The 20,176-nt window shown below is 40.5% G+C and overlaps 1 protein-coding gene across 1 annotated transcript; it reads right to left on the bottom strand.

Moving 5' to 3' along the window:
• Positions 1-1,196: 1,196 nt before the first annotated feature.
• Positions 1,197-18,364, bottom strand: LOC138047141 (vacuolar protein sorting-associated protein 33A-like). Its single transcript, XM_068893869.1, has 17 exons — positions 18,246-18,364; positions 17,576-17,641; positions 17,336-17,463; positions 17,013-17,097; positions 16,038-16,136; positions 13,409-13,525; positions 13,087-13,261; positions 10,671-10,876; positions 10,006-10,096; positions 9,144-9,218; positions 8,564-8,643; positions 6,965-7,051; positions 6,168-6,302; positions 5,224-5,325; positions 4,126-4,192; positions 3,291-3,413; positions 1,197-1,412 (listed from the first exon to the last, which is right to left on the bottom strand). Exons 1-17 carry the CDS (start codon positions 18,357-18,359, stop codon positions 1,306-1,308), a joined length of 1,857 nt encoding a protein of 618 aa, XP_068749970.1. The 5' UTR covers positions 18,360-18,364; the 3' UTR covers positions 1,197-1,305.
• Positions 18,365-20,176: the final 1,812 nt, after the last annotated feature.

Raw genomic sequence — 20,176 nt, 5'->3', positions numbered from 1 at the left:
GCAAAAATGACGTTTATTGTTCTGCTTATAATTAATCAAAACAAATTAAAATAGTGTTCATAGGGGGCTGTCGCAAAACTGCAGCAAGACGAGCAAAGCGACAAATAGGCACCTAAGTGTTACGTAGCTAAATGACCACCTCAAGGTGTGTTTTGAGTCTCCTAATTTATAGGGGACAGGAGCAGGACTGAAAAGGGCGGGAGCCGACGGGAAGCGGGAGGTTCTAACCCCCCTGTCCCCCACACATGAATGTGCGATTGCGCTGAATATAATTTTGTGCTTCCGGGAGGTGAATATCGGTGTATAAAAACCTAGACGAAGTCGAGGTTTTTATTCACCGATATTCACCGAGCCTGAGGTGAATAATTGTTTTAGTATAAATGCATGTGTTACGATGGTGACTCTTCTGGTTGAAACAAAAGAAAATTGTTTATAGCAAGAGATGATACGAGGCCATCGCTTGCGATAGGCTGGAAAGACAAGACAGACTGTGTTACAGTTTAATGATACAAATACCGGTAAAAAGTATATAGTTGTTCAAGTTCAGCAGATGTGTTGACTTGCATCATGCTGGATTCAAGGATACATAAATCTCTGCAGTTTATTGTCTTAAGGGTGAAAAGTGCATTGAATTCAAACGCGACTTTCGCAACAAACTTTAAAATATTTTTTTTGAAATTCCGAGACATTTCCCAAAGGGAAGACTTATTGGAAGTTTTTTTTTTCTTTTTAATATTTTTAATATCATGTCAAAGTTAAAAACGGCTTGCCCGTTAAAGAGAAGTACATAGCAAAAGCAGATTCTTTGGACGATCAATTCGGAACTAGCCTGGGACCAGGCTCCGCTTTTGGGGTTATGGAGCGTGGTGAGTAGAGAATTGGCGTGTGAAGGGGTTGTCCTAAAAGCCGGAATCCGGAATCACAGGTCATTGTTTTACCAATACAGAGAGTAAAAACTTTAAAACATTCATAAAAGCTAACCTTAGGCCTAATTAGGCCTAAACAAACGTTTTTAGGCCTAAGGTTAGCTTTTATGAATGTTTTATAGTTTTTACTCTCTGTATTGGTAAAACAATGACCTGTGATTCCGGATTCCGGATTCTGGCTTTTAGGACAACCCCGTGTGAAGTGAGTCGAGCTGGAGACTGCTCGGAACAAATTCAAGAAAAACATTATTCCATAGTCGGCCCGCCTCATTTTAAATTTAAATTTCATTTTGTTTTAATTGCCCTCGCCAGGTTTTGGCCTCTGGAGGAGGCAACCTAGAAGACACCGCGTAAAAAGGGAAAATATGTAAATTTAGTTCTACGCGAAGGGGTTGCCATCAACCGAGGGGCCTTCTTCCATGATAGACTCTATCAACGTTGCACCATTAACGATCTTGGTTGTCGCTATTAAATAATCCGTGGGGCCTGAAATAGAGAAAAAATGAAAAAATAAAAAAGTTTAACATAACAAGAATCGTTAGGCTTTGAGGAAAACATGAAATTGCTAAGCTGCGTGAGTGGGTGAGTGGGTGGGTGGGTCGCGCATGGACCGTATGCGTTGATGGTTAAAAGGAGCTCGAAGGCCAAATGGCATCGGTGGCTGTGTCACGCGTCATGGGTCGTGAGTTTTGTGGGTTACCCTGGAAGGGTAAAGGAAGGATTTGTGTAGAAGTTAGGGTTAAGGTTAAAAAAATTAAATTTTTTTTAACAATTTTCAAAAAATTTACAAAAATGGCTAACGGCCAGACTTGTGTATACATTTGCATGGTATATTATATTTACAAACACCGACAAACTACGACACGATCATCCACGTCAATTCTGTCTTCGAGCTTGCGCTGAAAGTGAAATTAGTTCAGTTTTCACAGTTTCTTACACAACAACAACAACAACTTATTTGAACACTCAACAGGGTCCGTAATTACTGATAAAAAACAGTCAGGAGCTCATCAAATGGAGCCTTTATCTAGTTATTCCTTGAGTCAACCCTCTCCCGAGTATACATATTTTTAGAACGGTTTTTTTGAGAGAAAGGGTCATATTTCCACGCCTCGCCGCCTCACATATTTTGTAAAACTCGCAAAAAAACAACAAAAGGGATTACTGTGCAAGTAATTTGAGTTTTAGTTATTATTGATTAAAATGGTTGGTTATTGTTTGCAAGGCTTGTTTGTTTACTGCTGTAAGCTCAGAGGTGCTTGATCACCGTAAACTGTATACATTAATGACGATTAATTTTGTACTAGATGCAGAAGCATAGTTATTTCCATATACACTACAGTCAATGAAGAAAGCGGCTTTCTGGGGCTAGAAACGGGAGCTCCGCTTTTAGGCTTGGCTGTAGCAAATTTAAGACAAAAGCACTGTCATAGCTCTGTTTTGATATAGCTTTAAACGTTGAAACTCCCACGAGAGGCGCTCTACTAATAACTCTACTCGGGAATGGGATATTCTCCATTTGAGGGCTCCTGAAACAGTGTTTTCCTCGCCCCATTCTTCTCGCACGCTGGCGGATCTGCCGCCAGATCTCTCGCTCGATGCCCCTTACAAGGTGATCCTGCTCGCAGGGCAACCCCACTGATAATGAAAAAATATATATGACATAAAAATGAAAAAACAGTAAAAAGTAAATTGAACGAACCCAAGAGTAAGAATCTGGTATCAGGTTTGTCCCCATGAGCGTCAGAAAAGTGTCTATGTTTAAACCATGTCTTGCAGGAAAATACTACAGACCAAATATTGCACACAATTCAAATCTCTTTGGGTTAAAATTCTTGCATTATAATGTAGCATTCACATCTAAATTATATGGAAATAACTGAACATATTTAACAATTATTCCATGAACGCACTTTGGATGTGAGGTGGTAAATAGCCAACGAGGCACGTAGCGCTGAGTTGGCTGTAACCAATCTCATATCCAACAACCGCGAATGGCATAACTGTTCTATTAAATTTTCCTTAAATTCTCCTTAAATTCTAAACTGTTTTACTTACAGAACGACAGGATGTTTGTTGTCTCCGTTTTTACAAAACGACTGACGCAATCAGTTTCCATATAAGGTCATTACGGTGTATGAGCTGATAACCGAATTTGCGTGCGCCAATCAAAAAGCTAGAAATGCAATATCCGAGACTGAAAATTTGATAATGTTAATTTTCCCGCAAAACTTAGTTTAATAATAGACACTTTTCTGACGCTGATGGGGACTAGGCCAATTTGGGTAAATAATACTCCTGGGTGATGGGCGTTTGTCACTACAAGAATGAAAAATTGACAAAAGGAAAGCTTAATTAACTCACTGTTTTCCTGTCGACTGAGGAACCGTAGTGCAGATATCTCCGCATGCGTACAGCCACCAACAAAATAAACGAGAGTGACTTTTGATGGACTGTCAATGGAATTCTCCCCACCAGTGGACGTCCCTAAAAAGACGAGTAAAGGCACACAGTTTACGCGTAAAGATGTAAACGGACAGAACGTCGTTTTTGAGTCGATGAGTTAATGACAGTAGGGAGCTTAAAGCACGTCGTTTTTGAGTCGCGGACGGCAACCGGAAGACAGCATTTAGCGTGCCAGGACAGTGGCGCCTCCCAGATTTTTATACTTATCATCTCTAATGGAGAAAAGATACTCAGCAATTTAACTGTGGTTGTGTAAAGACAAGTTAAAAGTGAAAACAGCTCACTTCCGGTTGCTGTTCACGTCTCAAAAACGCGCGCGCTTAAGCTCCCTAGTAACAGCAAGGAAACAACCCTTTCATTCTTACGATCGAAACGCTCATTCTCCCAACCAGAATCATAGAGTTCTCCGTTGGGTAGTCAGGAGAATTAAGTGTTATGACAAGATCACACCTCTACAGCTGATAATCATCTTCATTCTCAATACCTGTCTGACTGTCTGACTGACATTTTATTGAAATTGTGAAGAGAAATTACATATCGATCACTCCTTGGGGTCAAAGGAAAAGAATACAGAGAGAAAGGAGAGCATGAATAGATTGAAGTTGCTGAAGTGCCAGCGTTGGAATAAATTATGATGAAAGTGGACACTTGTGAACGGTCAATAATCAGGTAAGTGAAAGTCTATAAAAAACGACGAGTCGAAGCGTATTGTATACACGTGTCGCAAACTCACTTTTCTGAAGTCCGGGTGGAAGACGTTGGATTTCTTCAATTGCTGGTCCTGGAAGCAATCGAAGAACCTGCGTAAAAATTGCAGCTGAATGACTCTGTCATGCACCGTAAGAGTTGTTTCAAGGCTTTTTCCTTATTCAGGCCTCGTTAAGATGTGTGTGGAGGGTGGGGAAGGGGGGAGGGGGTAGGGAAGAGAACGAAATAATGATGATAAGGGAAAGCTCATGAACATTTCAAAGAAAAAGCTTATAAAGTGAACTTCATACACAGAATGCATAAATTCGGGGCCTATGAATTACGACTTTGTGTCTACTAATTAGACTCACTAGCCTCAATTATGGACGAAATTATTTTAGTTTTGAAAATCTAACGAGGTAATTTTGGCCAATAAGCACAAAGAAAAAAGAAAACTTTAAAAAAGGCCCTTTATAAATTCAGAGCACAGTCAAACCAAGTCGGTTTACTATCAATGAACTTCAATCAGCAAGCCATACATTTATCAGGGTGATACGTAAACGTTGTGTTAAGAATTTAAATCATTGCAAGTGTACAAGTTATTTAAGCAGTAACGAAATGAAAGTCTGAAAAAGTCGGGCTTAAAAGGGATTCGAACCCAGAACCTCTGCGATAGAGGCGCAGTGCCCTACCAATAGCCCATTTCCGAGTTGCTGTTTGCCTCGGTTTCAAAGCGAGTCTTGGTGCACAACCATTCAAATGGAAATGAGTGGGGTATTTTCATCCAAATTAAACTCATTATCATTTGAATGGTTGTGGGCCAGGACTCGTTTTGAACCAGAGGCAAACAGTAACTCGGAAATGGGCTATTGAGCCATCAACCTAACTTGTAAAGAAATCAAATCAAATTCAATCAACTCATATCAAATCACTGGTTTTTGGGGAGGGGGCAAAGACCGGAATACCCGGAGAAAAACCTTTCAGTGCAGAGTAGAGAACCAACAAAGAGGCTTTTCACAGACTGATTTCCAAAGAAAGGGCCTTTAGTTAATAGAGTTGCCGTAGCATCGCACATGCTTTTCCTTGTGATTTCTACATTTAAAAAAATTGGGAATAATTGAAAGCTGCACCATTATTCTTTTACCTCTTCCAGTCCTCGCCAGCCTTGTGGCCGCGCCAAAAACTGAGCAAGCCGTACAGTCAACGGTGCATATCCTGAAAACACATAGGCGATGTCATTTGGATTCTGTGTAGCAAGAACGAATGAGATCAGAACAAAAAGATATAAAATATTAGTTACGAAATTGGCAACATCGCATTAGGTACTAAGGCCTAATCAAACGGATTTGTCCGTTACATGTTCGTTATTTCATTTATGCTTCTTTGAGGTCATTTTTAAGGAATATACAGATAAACGATAGTATTTAACACGGACTTTGTGTGAGAAAACGGAGGCCACAAGGAGCGCAAACCGTAGTATGCAAAGCTACGTTACGCCTCAGCCCTTATTTTCACCTACAATGGAGGTTAAAATTCTTGGGACATAACGATAAATCTATGGCACTCCCCGCTCCCCCCCCCCCTCCCCCCCCAAACAACGTTGAATTTTGTGCGCCGTACGTCCAAAATCTCTGTTTCACTTTAACAACATTGTAGGAGGGGGAAGTTATGGCGAAATAAGGTTTTCTCGCTAGATTTACATAAAACATGTTTTTTAGGTATTCCGTCGACTGTCCCAAGGAATTTTGTCCCCCACTGTAGTAATAGCGAGTGCGCGCGAGAAGACACGTAGTTTGTAATATTGATCCACCATCTCCGTGAGTGCGCACGAATGTTCCCCCACGCGCAATGGAGAGAGAGTCGGCTTATTACATCTTCTCGTGGGGATCAACTTTCGCGCCTCAAATGGACAACCCTCATACCAGACGCCGACTCGTGGTATACTACAATTCTACAATTACCACGGGCGATCTTCGTGATGTACGACTACCAGCGCTCAAACCGTTCCCTAAGCAACGAAATTTCTTTGTCCCTCGGACTAATTAAGTCCGAAAAACAGGCTCGCGCGCGCGCAGTGTAAAACTGGACCTGTTCCTGGACGTCCTCCACCACCAGCTTCAGTGACTTGCGCAGTATATTGTAAGATCGCGAGGTCTGCGGTCTTATTAAGCCTACTGCCTCCAACGGGGAAAGCGTCTTGTAAACATGTTCAAAACCATACGTCTGAAACGGAATCATTTGCTGAATAAATGAACATTACAACAAAGACCACGGCACAAATAACTCGCCGCTTAACTAGTGCAATGCTTTTACGAACAGTCCTCCGACTCTCAGGATCCTAGGAAGATTTCAGGCATTTGACCTGTGAAAGGACTTTACGTTCCTTTGAAATTTGTCTGGCTTTGCGTACAATACAAACTTAAAACACTCAACGATGACGGTAGAATGCCATTTTTGGTTTTCACTCACGTGATAAACAGCCACGTTTTTCAACAAAAACATTTGCATAATAGTAGAGTTCAATTTCCGGAGGACTGAGTCGCGCGACACAAACACGGTCGCCGTTTCTTTGTCCAGGGGAACAAACATGGCGGTCGTGACGTCATGTTAAAACCGAGAATACCACTTGCTCAACGTTTTATCTCGCGAAATAACCAAGTCGTGCAACTGGCGGCAATAGGAAAGTATTCACAATATCGCAAATAACGCGAGTGTAAATGAAATATAAACCAGAGGATCCTGAAGCGGACCTGTTGACTTTTGAAAGTGTGTACCAACGGAGGACTTTCAATAACTCTAAGTCCAGCGTCCTACTACTCGACAACGTCTCTCCTCAGAAACCGATACATCTAGAAGCTAAAAAACGTTATTTCAAAAGGAACTACCTGTAATATTTCACGAAAGTAGAACTCGAGCGTCTTGGGTTTAAAACCGTTATTTGTCAGACACTGAACACATAACAAACGGAGGACCTATGAAAAAAAAAGCAAAGAAATATGCAGAAGTTTTGACGTATAACTGTGTAGACAAGGACCAGCGTATCGAGACAGACACTGGATCCGTCTGAGGGATCTAATCAGCAAACTAATTTTTATAAAAAACCAAAAAGAGCAAGACTGATTGAACGCCGGATGAAAGAGTTAACTAACCTTTCTTCGTAAGGATTTTACCAGGAAAGAAAGACAAGTGAAAAAAAAAGCAAAGCCTTTCGAAATATTGGCTTCCTATAATGTATTTCCTCACAGTTCAATCAGCCTTGCTCTTTTTGGTTTTTGACACTTTTTGAGTAGTTTTTTACTATTTTATTACTCTTTGGACTCTAACTAAACAGATGAGTTACCGATTCGATGACACACGAATACTAACCACTGTTTTTGGGAGTTTCAAGGAAGAAGCATAACAAACAAAGAATTGAACGGGAATCTCAAGTTTATTGCTGCGGAGCGAGCGAAGCGAGCCCGCCGCAGCAACATAATCTGGATTTAACGAAAAGTATGTAAGCTGCGACGAATTCTCGAATTCATCACATTTTACTAGAATGCATAACATTTAACCAGAATGCGCTGCGTCACGAACAACTTAAAAATAAATAAACTAGTGTATCTAATAGATAGCAATGCTGCGGTTCAGTTCGTTGATGTTGACAACATTTATCATTGATAACCACAGCAACGGCGCATCAATGTTAATGTGACTCATTTTAGTTTGTTGAGGGAATGACGATGTGCCGAAATTGTCGTCGAGAGGAGAGGGAGGAGAAGAGAGAGAGCCTGGGTGTTCGAGGTTGAACCCCTTTCAAGACCGTGATGAAGTGGAAGAAATGTGAAAGGGAGATAAAATACAAAACTCTAGCTGATAAGCCACTGATCTCAAATTCGTGCATGATGAAAAATGAGAAACCAAGACACTACACCTGCAATGCACTATAACCTGCACCTATACACCTTATTCTAAAATGGCTGCCATTTTAGTATTCTTTTGTTTGATTGCAAATTGGCCCTTTTGGCCTCGTTCAAGGTTAAATGTTCTTCTGAATTTTACGTTTGAAAGCGAGGCCAATTTGCAAGGAAACAAAAGAATACTAAGGGCGCATTCTTTTGGGACTATTCCAGTTATTTTTATTCCGGTTTACGAATAACAGAATCCACGGAAAACCAATTCCCAAAAGAACGAATCTGCCGAATTGGTCCCAAAAGAACACGATTGCCGTCTACTCTGAGTATTCCTGTTCCGGAAGAGTCCATTTTGGAATGAGGTCTATAACCTTCACTTTAATTATACACAGTTGTTTCATATATAATCCCTTCATATACTTGAACTCACAAATTGACCTGCTCCAAACTGAGTGGCTTCATAGCTCAGTTGGTAGAGCATTGCCCCGGCATCGCAGAAGGCATTGGTTCCAATCCCGTTGAAGCAACCTGAATTTTTCAGGCTTTCATTTCCTTACTGCGATGATTTAACATCTCATCGTATTTACGTACCGTTAGTAACGGCTTCTTTACTCCAAAACATTTCTCAATATAAGGGTTGATTTTGTCCGTGTCTAAACCTTGCGCCAACTCTAAAAAGAAAACACAGCGAAACAAGTCACGTTGACACAGAAACCAAAGCATGCGAATGCGAGACACTTTTCCTCAAGCGCAGCCCAAGGTGCATTTCACGAGGAACGCCGAGCGTGCGCCGTTAAAAACACGCCCGCTCGATCAGCTAGCCCAGAATGCTTGGTTTCCACGTGACGTCACTTCATCCCCGTTTGTGTTCCAAACCAGGCCCGAGTTGCTCGAAACATGGTAAGCGCTAACCAGCGTTAAATACCATGGAAACCTATAGCTTTTGATACCTCTTACCCTGGTTAGCGTTAACCAGGCTTCGAGCAAACGGCCCCAGAAATTAAACTCTACTCTTATGCAAACAGGCCTTTTCTATCAAATAAAATCTCGACAAATTCACCGTAGAATGGAAAGCAATGCTTTGCATGGTCATGACTTGTCCATTTTTTGACTCCACCTGGACCGTTTCAAAATGTTTTTTAGGAATGGATTTTATTTCGTACGCACTCACCTTGTTCAACCTGGATTCGTTCCCTAAACTCTTCAGCATCTGTTTCTTCTTTAACCATTTCAGCTATGGTTGTATCTGAATTAAATAAATTACTGAATAAAAATAAGGCGATCAAAATTGTAGTCTCGTTTGAGGGAGGAATCGCGAACACCTGTAGGGTTTTTTTTAATATCGGTGTTTTAATGAAAAGCGTTCTGCTTTCTTACCAATCCTTTTTTTTTTTAAATTTTAGGCAACACAAATACAGTTATGTGAATGTTGTTATTCATCCAGATTCAGTTCAAGTGAGGAATTTTTAAAATCTTTTTCTGGAATTTTGGCCTTAATTATTAACAAACGTTTCGACTGTCGAAACGTTTGTTAATAATTAAGACCAAAATTCCAGAAAAAGATTTAAAAAATTCTTCACAAATACAGTTATATGTATATAGATATATATTATGAGTGGAAAACGAAAACCTCTCTGAAGAAATAACTTGTCAAAATAGTAAAATTGTAAATAGCAAAACACTTACTTAGCGTTGTTTTCCTGTTCCTTTCAATATGAACGGTGAGTCATTTCAGGAGAATTACCGCACGGTTGTCGTTTTCCAGACACCGGTGTGTGGAATCGGGCAATTTGTAATGAACGTTTCCACTACCATGGTCCCCTTCAGGCCCTTGGCCTGTGTACTCCCACCCTCTCTCCTCAGGAAAAATCGGGAAAGGAGTTATTTCCCCAATTTTTTTTTTTTCTGAGGAGAGGGGACAGCTGTACACAGGCTAAACTACGCTAGGCTATGAAGTCACCCCTTTAGCAATTTGTAACGACGTTTTTTTTTTGCTCTGAGTATCTGTTGCACCGACGATCTTCATTACTTACGAGTTGCCAGAGAGGACTTTGCTTTTTGCATATAAGGGATCCTTTGAACATACTGCTTTACCTCTCCAACTGTTTTCGCACTTTTGTGTTCCTGAAAACAGAGAAGATGCCCAGAATAGGAAGTTGTCACGTCATGCCATCGCCGCCATGTTGTTGGAAGAAACAAAAATCTTTCATTAGCTTCTTTTCTTCGTCCACCAGAAGTCGCACATTTCTCTATTGTTTTTGGTGTCTCTTGAGGTTGATTGAAAATGTCCCATACAGCATTTCACATCTTTACATTAAGACAAAGCTATTTTATTTAACGTTACAACTAAGCTTCTAGGAGCAGGGCAAGGAATAACTAAACGATGTCAATCCTTATTTCACACACAGTTTCTCACTCACCAACATGAAACCAACAACAGATCGGCAGTATTTGAGTGATATCATCCTTTTTTTTGGTGATCAATCCCTCTTCTCTTACTGTAACGCTGAATTATTTCAGAAATTCCCTAAATCCACCAGAGAGGGTTGCTGGAAATTCCCGCATGGGGGTCGGAAAAGGGGACAAAATTTGAAGCTAAAAGGACAAGGTCGAAAGGATCCTAATTTCAGAAATATTTCTTTTCGGAGAGCTCACTGAAATTATGTAAGAAAACAAAATTAGAGAGAATAGGAAATACCTCAAACGCTGCACTAATTTGTTTTGCCCTCCTGCTTAGGTGAATTCCAACAGCCGAGAAGTTCAGATCTCTTAAATCATCAAACAGCTCATCACTAGAATTCAGCACAACTTTCTTTGGCCCTGTTGGTTGCTGAGGCTGTTGTATTCCTCCAGGGCCCTTTTCCTCTGCTTGAGGGAATCTCTCTTCTGGAAATTTCGCCGTAGCTTTAAAAGCAATGACATTAATAGCTTTAGCTAAAAGCCAAAAAGCTAAATCCACATTTATACTGTTCAAAAGTTTGTCAAGGCCGGTGTTCCCTAGCCTGCGTAGCTGGTATTGTAGGCGCGCGGAATATAAAGCCGCTAAAGGCAAGCGAATCCGCGAGGAGAATGGGGAGGAGGACTTTACTCCGTGCGCCTTCCGAGCGCCTACGATTAGGGAGCTTAAGCATGCGCGTGTTTGAGACGCGGACGGCAACCGGAAGTGAGCTGTTTTCTCTTTTAACTTGTCTTGTCACACAACCACATTTACATTGCCAAGTATCCTTTCTCCATTAGAGATGATTGGTATAAAAATCTGGGAGACACCACTGTCCTAGAGCGCAAAATGTTCTCTTCCGGTTGCCGTCCGCATCTCAAAAACGCATACTGCCAGCTATGCAGGCTAGGTGTTCCCATTTTTAAGAAATCAGCCTGTCTGTAAAAATGCTGTGCTGGCGGCATGGCTAATACACAGAGGGAGTAGCTATTACTTGCTTTCCGTAGACCAACAGTTGGTTGTCGCGCACCGGTGGATCAGTTGGTTGAGCATCGGGCTGCCAAGCGGGAGGTCGTGAGTTCGACTCCGGCCGGACCAACACTCAGAGTCTTTAAATAACTGAGGAGAAAGTGCTACCTTTGTAATTAGATCCGCAAATGGTTAGACTTTCAAGTCTTCTCGGATAAGGACTATAAACCGTAGGCCTCGTCTCATAACACTTCAATGTTCATAAACTCTGCGGGACGTAAAAGATCTCACACTATGTTCGAAAAGAGCAGGGGCTCGTTTCTCAAAAGTCCCGAAACTTTACGGGCCATTTTCGGGTGTCACAATTCCCTTTGTATCTCAAGAACGAAGAGCACTTGAGTTGTAAAACTTCAAAGTCATTTTTCTTTTTGTTACCTTGAAAACATGTTGAAAGATCGGCACTCCAAAACAAGCGGTTGGCAGTTCCACAAATGGCTTTTCGGGCCCGAAAAGTTTTCGTGACTTTCGACAAACGGGCCCCAGGGCACGGAGTCCCCGGTGTTGTGGTCTGTCCTTTCCTTCAGCAATGTGGTCGGCTTGGCGCAATTCTATCGGAATGGACTACTGATTGATGATACCACATAACAGAAAACAGACAGCAGTGAAATCGAAGGAGTCCAAGTGCTGAAACTGGTAAACCTAAACCTAACCAAAGGCCCAACTATCGACAAACACATGACCTACATTCGGTCGTCTGATGGCCGACCGTTGACTGATAGTCGACCAACAGGTTTTACGGAGCTTTTCTTCAAATTCAACCATCATTGTGCTAGTTCTCAGGGGCACCAAACGATAATCTTCGGTGAAATATGTGTTCGGGAGAGTCAAACTGTTCTGCCGAATTTCGGTTTTACGTTACTTAACAGCTATAGACAGGCGGGTCTAATTTGCAGGTCGCAGGTGGCAGGTCGCAGGTGGCAGGTCGCGGGTTGCAGGTTATTGTTTCACTAATACAGAAAGTATCCTAAACATTCATAAAAGCTAACCTTAGGCCTAAAAACTTTTGTTTAGACCTAATTGGGCCTAAGGTTGGCTTTTAAGAATGTTTAGGATACTTTCTGTATTGGTGAAACAATGACCTGCAACCCGCGACCTGCAAATTAGACCCGCCGGCTATAGACTTCTTTACTAAAACATCACCTAAAAGACTCGGCAACCAGGGAAAAGTATTCCTTACCTTTTCGGAAAGGATATTTTTGCAATTTTTGGCACTTCTGGCAGTTTCGGATGAGCAAATGGTTGCCTGGAAGGTAACGTTCACCTAGCAATTTCTGAAATGAAGATTTCATTCCCTAAAAATTTCAGCTAAGATATCCCAATAGAATAAATTTTTTAATTCTTCTAGGTGATAAAAACATCTCTCTGGGAAGTCTTTATACATTACAAGGAGCCTAGAAATGTCTCTCAAACGCCATTCGCTTAATTTGCTCGTTGGGTGCCATTGAGTTCTCTTGGCGTTTTGTCCTTCAAAAGACACGAGATTATAAGGAAAAAGTCTCTTTTATACAGTACTAGGCATGTGAGTCCTTTTAAGTTAAAAAAAAAAGATTAAAACAGCCATGCATGACTTTCATCTGTAACTGCTTAGATGTGGAATGAGGTGGTCAACAAGTCTTCGGTGAAGATTTGAGATTTCTGCAAGACTCACTGTGGTGAATTCCATATAGTTCATCTATCAGTCCTTCATATGTGAGCTGCGTGAACATTGGAGTCAACAGATCTACATTACGGTCAATCAACAGAAGTGTGTCGATCTGCGGTGAGACTTGGTTTTCTGAATCTGCTGCTTCTCTCTTCTTTCGCATCATCATGTCCAGAACCCGCTATGTGGAGAAAAGAAAACGGATTTCAATTCAAGTTACAAGTTATTTGTAATGTGTGGTGTTAGGATGATTTTTAACTTAATGCACCTTTTTTCCAATGACAAGTGACACAGGTCATGCAGATTTAAATCAGTGTTTGTTTCTTACCTTAGACATACTTCCTTTTGCATAAATCTTTGGAATTGTACCATATAAAGTTTGAAGTGTCATCAAGGAATTGGCAACGTAGAAAAGAGATGTGAAGTCATTTTCCAAATAGCACTCCTATAATTTCAAATAACAATTAATTGAAATTAATAGCATTAATTTTGAATCAAAACAGAGTGAAAGATGCAGACACAAACAAAGTGGTAACCATAAAACCAAATATGAGGTGCATGACATTGTATCTTGCCCGCAGACCATGCAGCGAGACACATTCTCCATTAAGAACCTAGATAAATGACCTACGTAACTCTTCAGTGAGACTTTCTAGTACCTCAATGGGTAGAGCATCCAACCAACGTTATGGAGGTTGTAGGTTCAATTCCTCCCTAAGACTCTGATTATTCAGTTGTCCTTTCTGTTTCACCTGTCAGGGTTGGCCAGGGGGGTAGTGGTATACAGTATACCCGAAAAAAATTCGCCAAAATACCCAAAAATACCCAAAATTAATGGAAGCATTGCATACTGTATAATTACCTGAAATTCAAAGAAAGTGATATACTGAATACCTGTATTTAAGCTGCAATATACTGTATACCCGATTTATAAAGCCCTTGTACACCGTATACCCAAAAACCCTGGCCGACGCTGACCTGTTGCCATTCATCTCCATTTTCATCTGATTCCATCTTATCGGTAAAAACATCAGAAGCAATACACTGTAAGTCCATTCCCACATTTTTACATGTTTTTGAGCGATATTAGAATGTTGTTTCATACTTTTATCTTAACCCATAGAACCAGTTTGAACAGTAGCACATGACCTTAAAACTTGTAACTTGCAACTCTTTTTCTTGGAATAAAGCTGGAGATTTTAGGACACCAATTTTATGCCCAAATATGAACAAAAATAAGAACAAAGCTGCACGTGCAGGAAAATGCATGAGCTACGTTACATCCAAATATTTAAGGAAATTTTCAAACTCAAAAAAACCCCTGCTCTGAACCTGAGTTAAATGCTTCAAAATCATGTGCTGGTTTGAATCACAAATAATATTATTATGCCTTTCTCTAGATTTTAAAGTGCTACTACGATGAAAAAACCAGCTCTCGTTTTTCTTCACATTTCGAAAGTACATATTTGCGTTGATTGCTCAATAGGCAGAATTTTTCGTAGTAATTTCAAGAGGAAGACTATTAATTTTATTTTAATTCCACTTTTTTTATTTAACGGTCTGCCATTACTTGGTGTGGTTCTGACTGATTAGCTCTCACTGATCTGGATCGAGCAGAAAGTGACATTATTTACTCACTAGCTTAAAAATGCAGTGCGTGAATGCGGATTGATAAGTACCGGTATGCAGAACACGAATTTGACAATATGAAAGCCAAAACCTCTCGCTGCTGCATACTAATTACGCCGCCTTCACAAACTGCTTTTTTAAGCTAGTGAGTAAATGACGCCACTTTCTCCTAGATCCAGATACCTGGCAAGCTTATCAGTCTGAACCGCACTGCACGTAATGGGTAAAAGTTAAGAATCCGATCCCACCAATGCGTCGGCCAACACGTTAGCCAACGCGTCGGTTGACACACCACCAACACACTACCGACGCATCAGCCGACACACTACCGCCGCGTTGGTCGACATCCAAGTAGCTGGGTATGTATTCATACAGGGTACCACACATCCACTTCAACTTCTTCTTGACCAAAGCCCACACGCCTTCAATGGTATTGGTGTGTGCACCACTGTCGGGGTCAACAAAGTTCTTGGAATGATTCACTGATACATGGATATATCCTAGCTGGTCGAGTGGTATGTACAGAGTGAATTGATCTGAGTAGATGACAGTTCCAGGTTGGATATGTGTAGTGATGAGACGATGAACAAGGGTCTCTCTAGTTCGGTCCAGAACGCCGAAGATGATAAAGATGAGGTCTCGGGCGACGCGTTTGCCAGAGTGAAAACTGGGTTCTAATAACACTTGTCGTAATGGGAACTGGGTTTCCGTCAAAGACATTCCCGTTCAGTTTGAAAAAGGTACGTTTAGGTTTTCAACAGTTCAATAAGGCCCAAATGAGTCACCGACACGCTACCAACGCACCACTAACGCACCACCGACGCATCTTATATGTTATAAGATTAAACAGCGGCCAACGCGTCAGCCGACAGTCTACCGACAGTCGACCGACGCGTTGGCCGACGTGTGGGCCGACACGTTGGTAGGATCGCTAAATTTAAAAAGTGGAGTTAAAATAAATAGTCCTCTTCTTGAAATGACTACAAAAAATTCCACCTGTTGAGCAATCAATGCAAATACTTTCAAAATGTGAAGAAAAATGAGAGCTGGTTTTTTCATCGTAGTAACACTTTAACACTGAAGTGTAACTATGTGATAAACTTAGCAAAAATGGAAGTAGAGGTGTTTTCTTTATTTTTAACTCAAGTTGGATGCAGCAAACACTTTGAAAGCAAAGTGCTGCCTTAAAACTGGTAGCACTAACAATAATTGAAAGTTCTAAAAAAAACCGTCATGCAAGAGTTGGTGTGGTTAACCATTACATGAGATCATTCTTACACAATAACCCACAGTCTCGTCATTATATCAGAATTAAATTATGTGCTTACTTTAAAGCTAGATTCCATTTCAAGTGACAAAACATCGCAGTCAAGTGGTATCAACTCCAAGGGATATTCATCAACATTGACAAAAGAAACATTACGCTCCTGTCATAAAGAGAAAACAACACAAGATGATAATAACCCATTGAATCCATCCTGAGAGTGAGACTCTGTCAAACGCCAGATAATTTTACTTGTGAACAGGGGAAATCCTAGGGTTTCCAAGGAGTCAATGGGTTAAAAATCAACATTTCCATTTCATGATTGTACAGATTTAGACGTTATATGTTAAACCTGGTGAATAAAATGAAGAAATTTATTTATAGATGGTGACTTGGGGATACTCAAGTGTATTATTTCACAAAGTTCTACACCATTTTATCATAATTGGTCAAGAGAACGTGCAAAATATGAGACGGTAATACACTGTAGTGCTCCGCTTTGACCACTTTAGAACAGAGCAGATACGGAAAGAACAGGAGTCTTTCAACACGATGCAAAGCCTAAGAATTTAGCTCGTCATTGCTTGAGATTCTTATTTCATTTATCCCATCAATTAAAGGACATTTAAATGGTTGTTTTCATCATTTGCACATGCCTTATCATGCAACTGACATGATTCTCAGTCAATGCAGGAAGAAGCCATAACATTAGAAAATGGCATAATAGTGGAATAATAAATCCCTCATTGAATGGCTTAACATAATTAAATTTTTGTAATATGTCATCATCAATGAATGATATTCTTTATTTCAATTTCAATTGGAAAGTGCCCTAAATTAGTTGGGAATGAACACTTAGATGTTAACTCAAAAATCGTTAACATCAAGTATACCTTCCCTTAGATCGTGCGTATTGCAATAAATTGTATAGTGGAATTGATCACTAGCTAACTCCTTCCAGGATGGGATACCACTCCATCAAATGGTACAAATAAAAATAACAGAGATTAATTAATATAGTGTTTAAGGTTGGACTTACTGTCAGCTTCCTTTCACATAACAATGTTTTTCTTGGGACAAACAGAATGGTGAATTCTTTTTTCTTGCTCGCCTTGCTTTCCTCGCTGCAAATAAAAATGATTTCATTGAGGCACAACACACTAGAAGTTACTGATCACGGTAAATAATGTTCATTCCAGTAGAACCCTTAATATTGTCTCATCTGCTTCTTCATTTATGGCAAATTGTAAACTGCATTATCATACAATCAAGGCCACACAGATGAAAATATAGCATTGCTCACTGCCCGTAGTCATTATTATTTTTTATGTTTATTATTTACATAAGTAAAAAGGCAGGTACCTCAGCACATTGTCTGCAATGATGTCCATTAGGGAGGGCACAGGTCGTGTTATAAAAATAACATTGTGAACTTGAGAGGGAGGTAGTCGTCCAGGTCGAAGTGGGAACATAACTTCAACCTCATGCTCCTGGACAAAGAATGGAGAGTTTGCTGATCAAGAAGTGTTAAGTCAAGCCCTATAGCCATAGAAAGGGAGGCATCTTCTCAAAGTGTTTAAAAATTAATATTTACAGGTGTACCTTTAACAGTTTATATTCAGCAATTAACCCAAAGGGTCCAGTCAGTTTGTCATCCCATACAAGAGCCTGTAAATAATCAAAGCATAGAAATGATGATGATGATAATGAAGATTGAAGTAATCAGACACCCCTGCCCTCCCCCCACCCCCCCCCCCACCCCCCTTCTGCAAATCCATACTGATGGGACACAGCTTAGTGGTTGAGAATTAAGTTGCAATCAACATTCCCAAAAAGCAAAGAATACATTAGCAAAATTATGTGGCAAAAGAAGTCGTAGATAGGAAAGGTTTTAAAATTCTATGGCTTCCTAAGCAGTTGCAAGCAAGCCTCTAATTTTCATTTCATGTCCATTCCACAGTTGAAAAATATAAAATTTCATTCATAATTTCTTAAATCACTATAGCTACCACACCTCCCTCTAATCTGTATTATGCAGTCTGAAAGGTTACTTCCTCATTGAACAATGCATTCCCCAGGGGGGTTGAGGGAGGGGTAAAGGGAACGCTGTCATTTTTAAAGATACAAGGAAATAGTCATTTGTGGCTGAGGCGGAACAATCGTTGGTTCCATTAAGCCTATAATTAGGCTTAAATCGATTTTGACCTCTTCCCGCTTCTGGGGCAATAATACAGCTTGTTAGATTAATCTTTTTGATTTCTTTTAATGTTACCTTTGATCCAGGTTGTTTATTCAAGCACTGCAAAAGCTCTCTTCTCGCACATTCTCGCAGCAATCCCACATTGACTCGGCCACCAGATAAGTGACTCCCTCCAGCAGCCGCCATCTTGAAGATTCACTACAATACGATTACTTGACGTAGTTACCAGGTGCCTGTCACTGCTGTTAAGATTTATTGCGCAATAGACCTTATTCCAAAATGGCCGTCACCGCGCACCGGGCTGTCACGCGGGAGGTCATGAGTTCAACTCCCGCCGGACCAACACTCAGGGTCTTTAAATAACTGAGGAGAAAGTGCTGCCTTTGTAATTACATCTGCAAATGGTTAGACTCTTTAGTCTTCTCGGATAAGGACGATAAGCCGGAGGTCCGGTCTCACAACCCTTCAATGTTCATAATCCTGTGGGACGTAAAAGAACCCGCACACTTGTCGCAAAGAGTAGGGCATCCCGGTGTTGTGGTCTGTCTTCTGTGGAGTATCATGGTTGGAAGGGTAAATGCTCGGAGATATTAGCTACACCAAGCTACTCTAAAAATCCGAGGGTAAATAAAGATATATGATATGATATGATATGAATTTAAATATTCTTTTGTATTTATTCAAATTAGCCCTTGATGCCTCGTTCTTGAGCTGAAAACTCAAAAGAATATTTTGCCTTGAACGAGGCATAAAGGTCTAATTTCAATAAAAACAAAAGAATATCTAAATGGCGGCTATTTTGGAATAAGGTGTATACGTCTGGTGATTCCTCACATTCTCGTCACCAGTGCCTTGGATCGATCTAATCCTCTGGGAAACTCTATGTAGGGAAACATGCGCCGTAAGGTTGTTACAGCCAAAAATTGGCTATTTTAACCTTACGGCGCCTGCTCACTCCTCGTGCTAAAATGAATGCACCAATTAGAGACGCGTTTGATTTTTCCTCACGAAAACCAATGAGAAGACACTTTGTTTCAGGGTTCCCAAGAGCTCTTCTCTCCCTCAGTCAAGAGAAGAGCTCTGGGGTCGAAGATGGATTCTTCCGTATTGCACTGCGCATCCTGTACTACGCATATGTTGTCTCAATATTTAAAAATTGGTCAAATTTGCAACGTAAGTCGATCATACACACTGAAACAGTTCTCAAAACACTTGGGAGAAGTTGTGAATGAGCCATAATTCTTTGCGAATAAGCGCGCGCATTCTGAGAACATGGTGAATTTTGCGGTTTTGATCTAGGATAATTGGGATGTAAATTATGATCTTGAAAATAACGACTCGAGAAACGTTTTGAGTCGACGTCGTTTTAATTTGAGGGATTTTTCTATAAACTATATAGAGCAGTGTTCCATATGCTCTAGACTTTCTATCTATCAGGTGTTTTTCAAGTATAACTTTAAAAACCCTCTCGTTTAGCTGCGGCAAAGTGTACCCTGAGCCGATGAAATAACGCGCGTGATTAGTATCAGTACAGGCATCGATGGGGAAAGATTGGCCCATTATATCTCTTAAACAGGCACGGTGACTTATCTTTTTTTTGTAGTTCTCAAAACAGGGATTAGTAGGGTACATTCAGGAAAAGTTTCAAGAAAATCGTTCAACTACTTTTTTTTTTACTGAGGAATCGCCTTAAAACAAAATTGGTCTTTTATAGGAGCACTACGAATTCAAAACCCTATGCAGTGATTTACCAATTTGACCCCAAGAAAAATGTAAACTACAGGGGTCAACGTATACTTAGGGGTATGTATAGCCTAGGGGTACATCATATAAGGAAAGGAAATCGTATGCTTTTGGGGGCGCATTTCGTGATTTATGGGCACGAGTGATGTTTTGAAAGTTCTCAAAATTGCAGTTTTGTAAGTTCTCAAATTACACTTGCCTACGACTTGTGCAGTTTTGAAAACTTTCAAAACATCACTCTTGCCCATAAATCACGAAAG

This window comes from Montipora capricornis, chromosome 4 (genome assembly GCF_036669925.1).
Source record: "Montipora capricornis isolate CH-2021 chromosome 4, ASM3666992v2, whole genome shotgun sequence".
Classification (NCBI taxonomy): Eukaryota; Metazoa; Cnidaria; class Anthozoa; order Scleractinia; family Acroporidae; genus Montipora; species Montipora capricornis.
The sequence above is the reverse complement of the archived record's forward strand: the minus strand, read 5'-3'. Positions and strand labels throughout refer to the sequence as shown.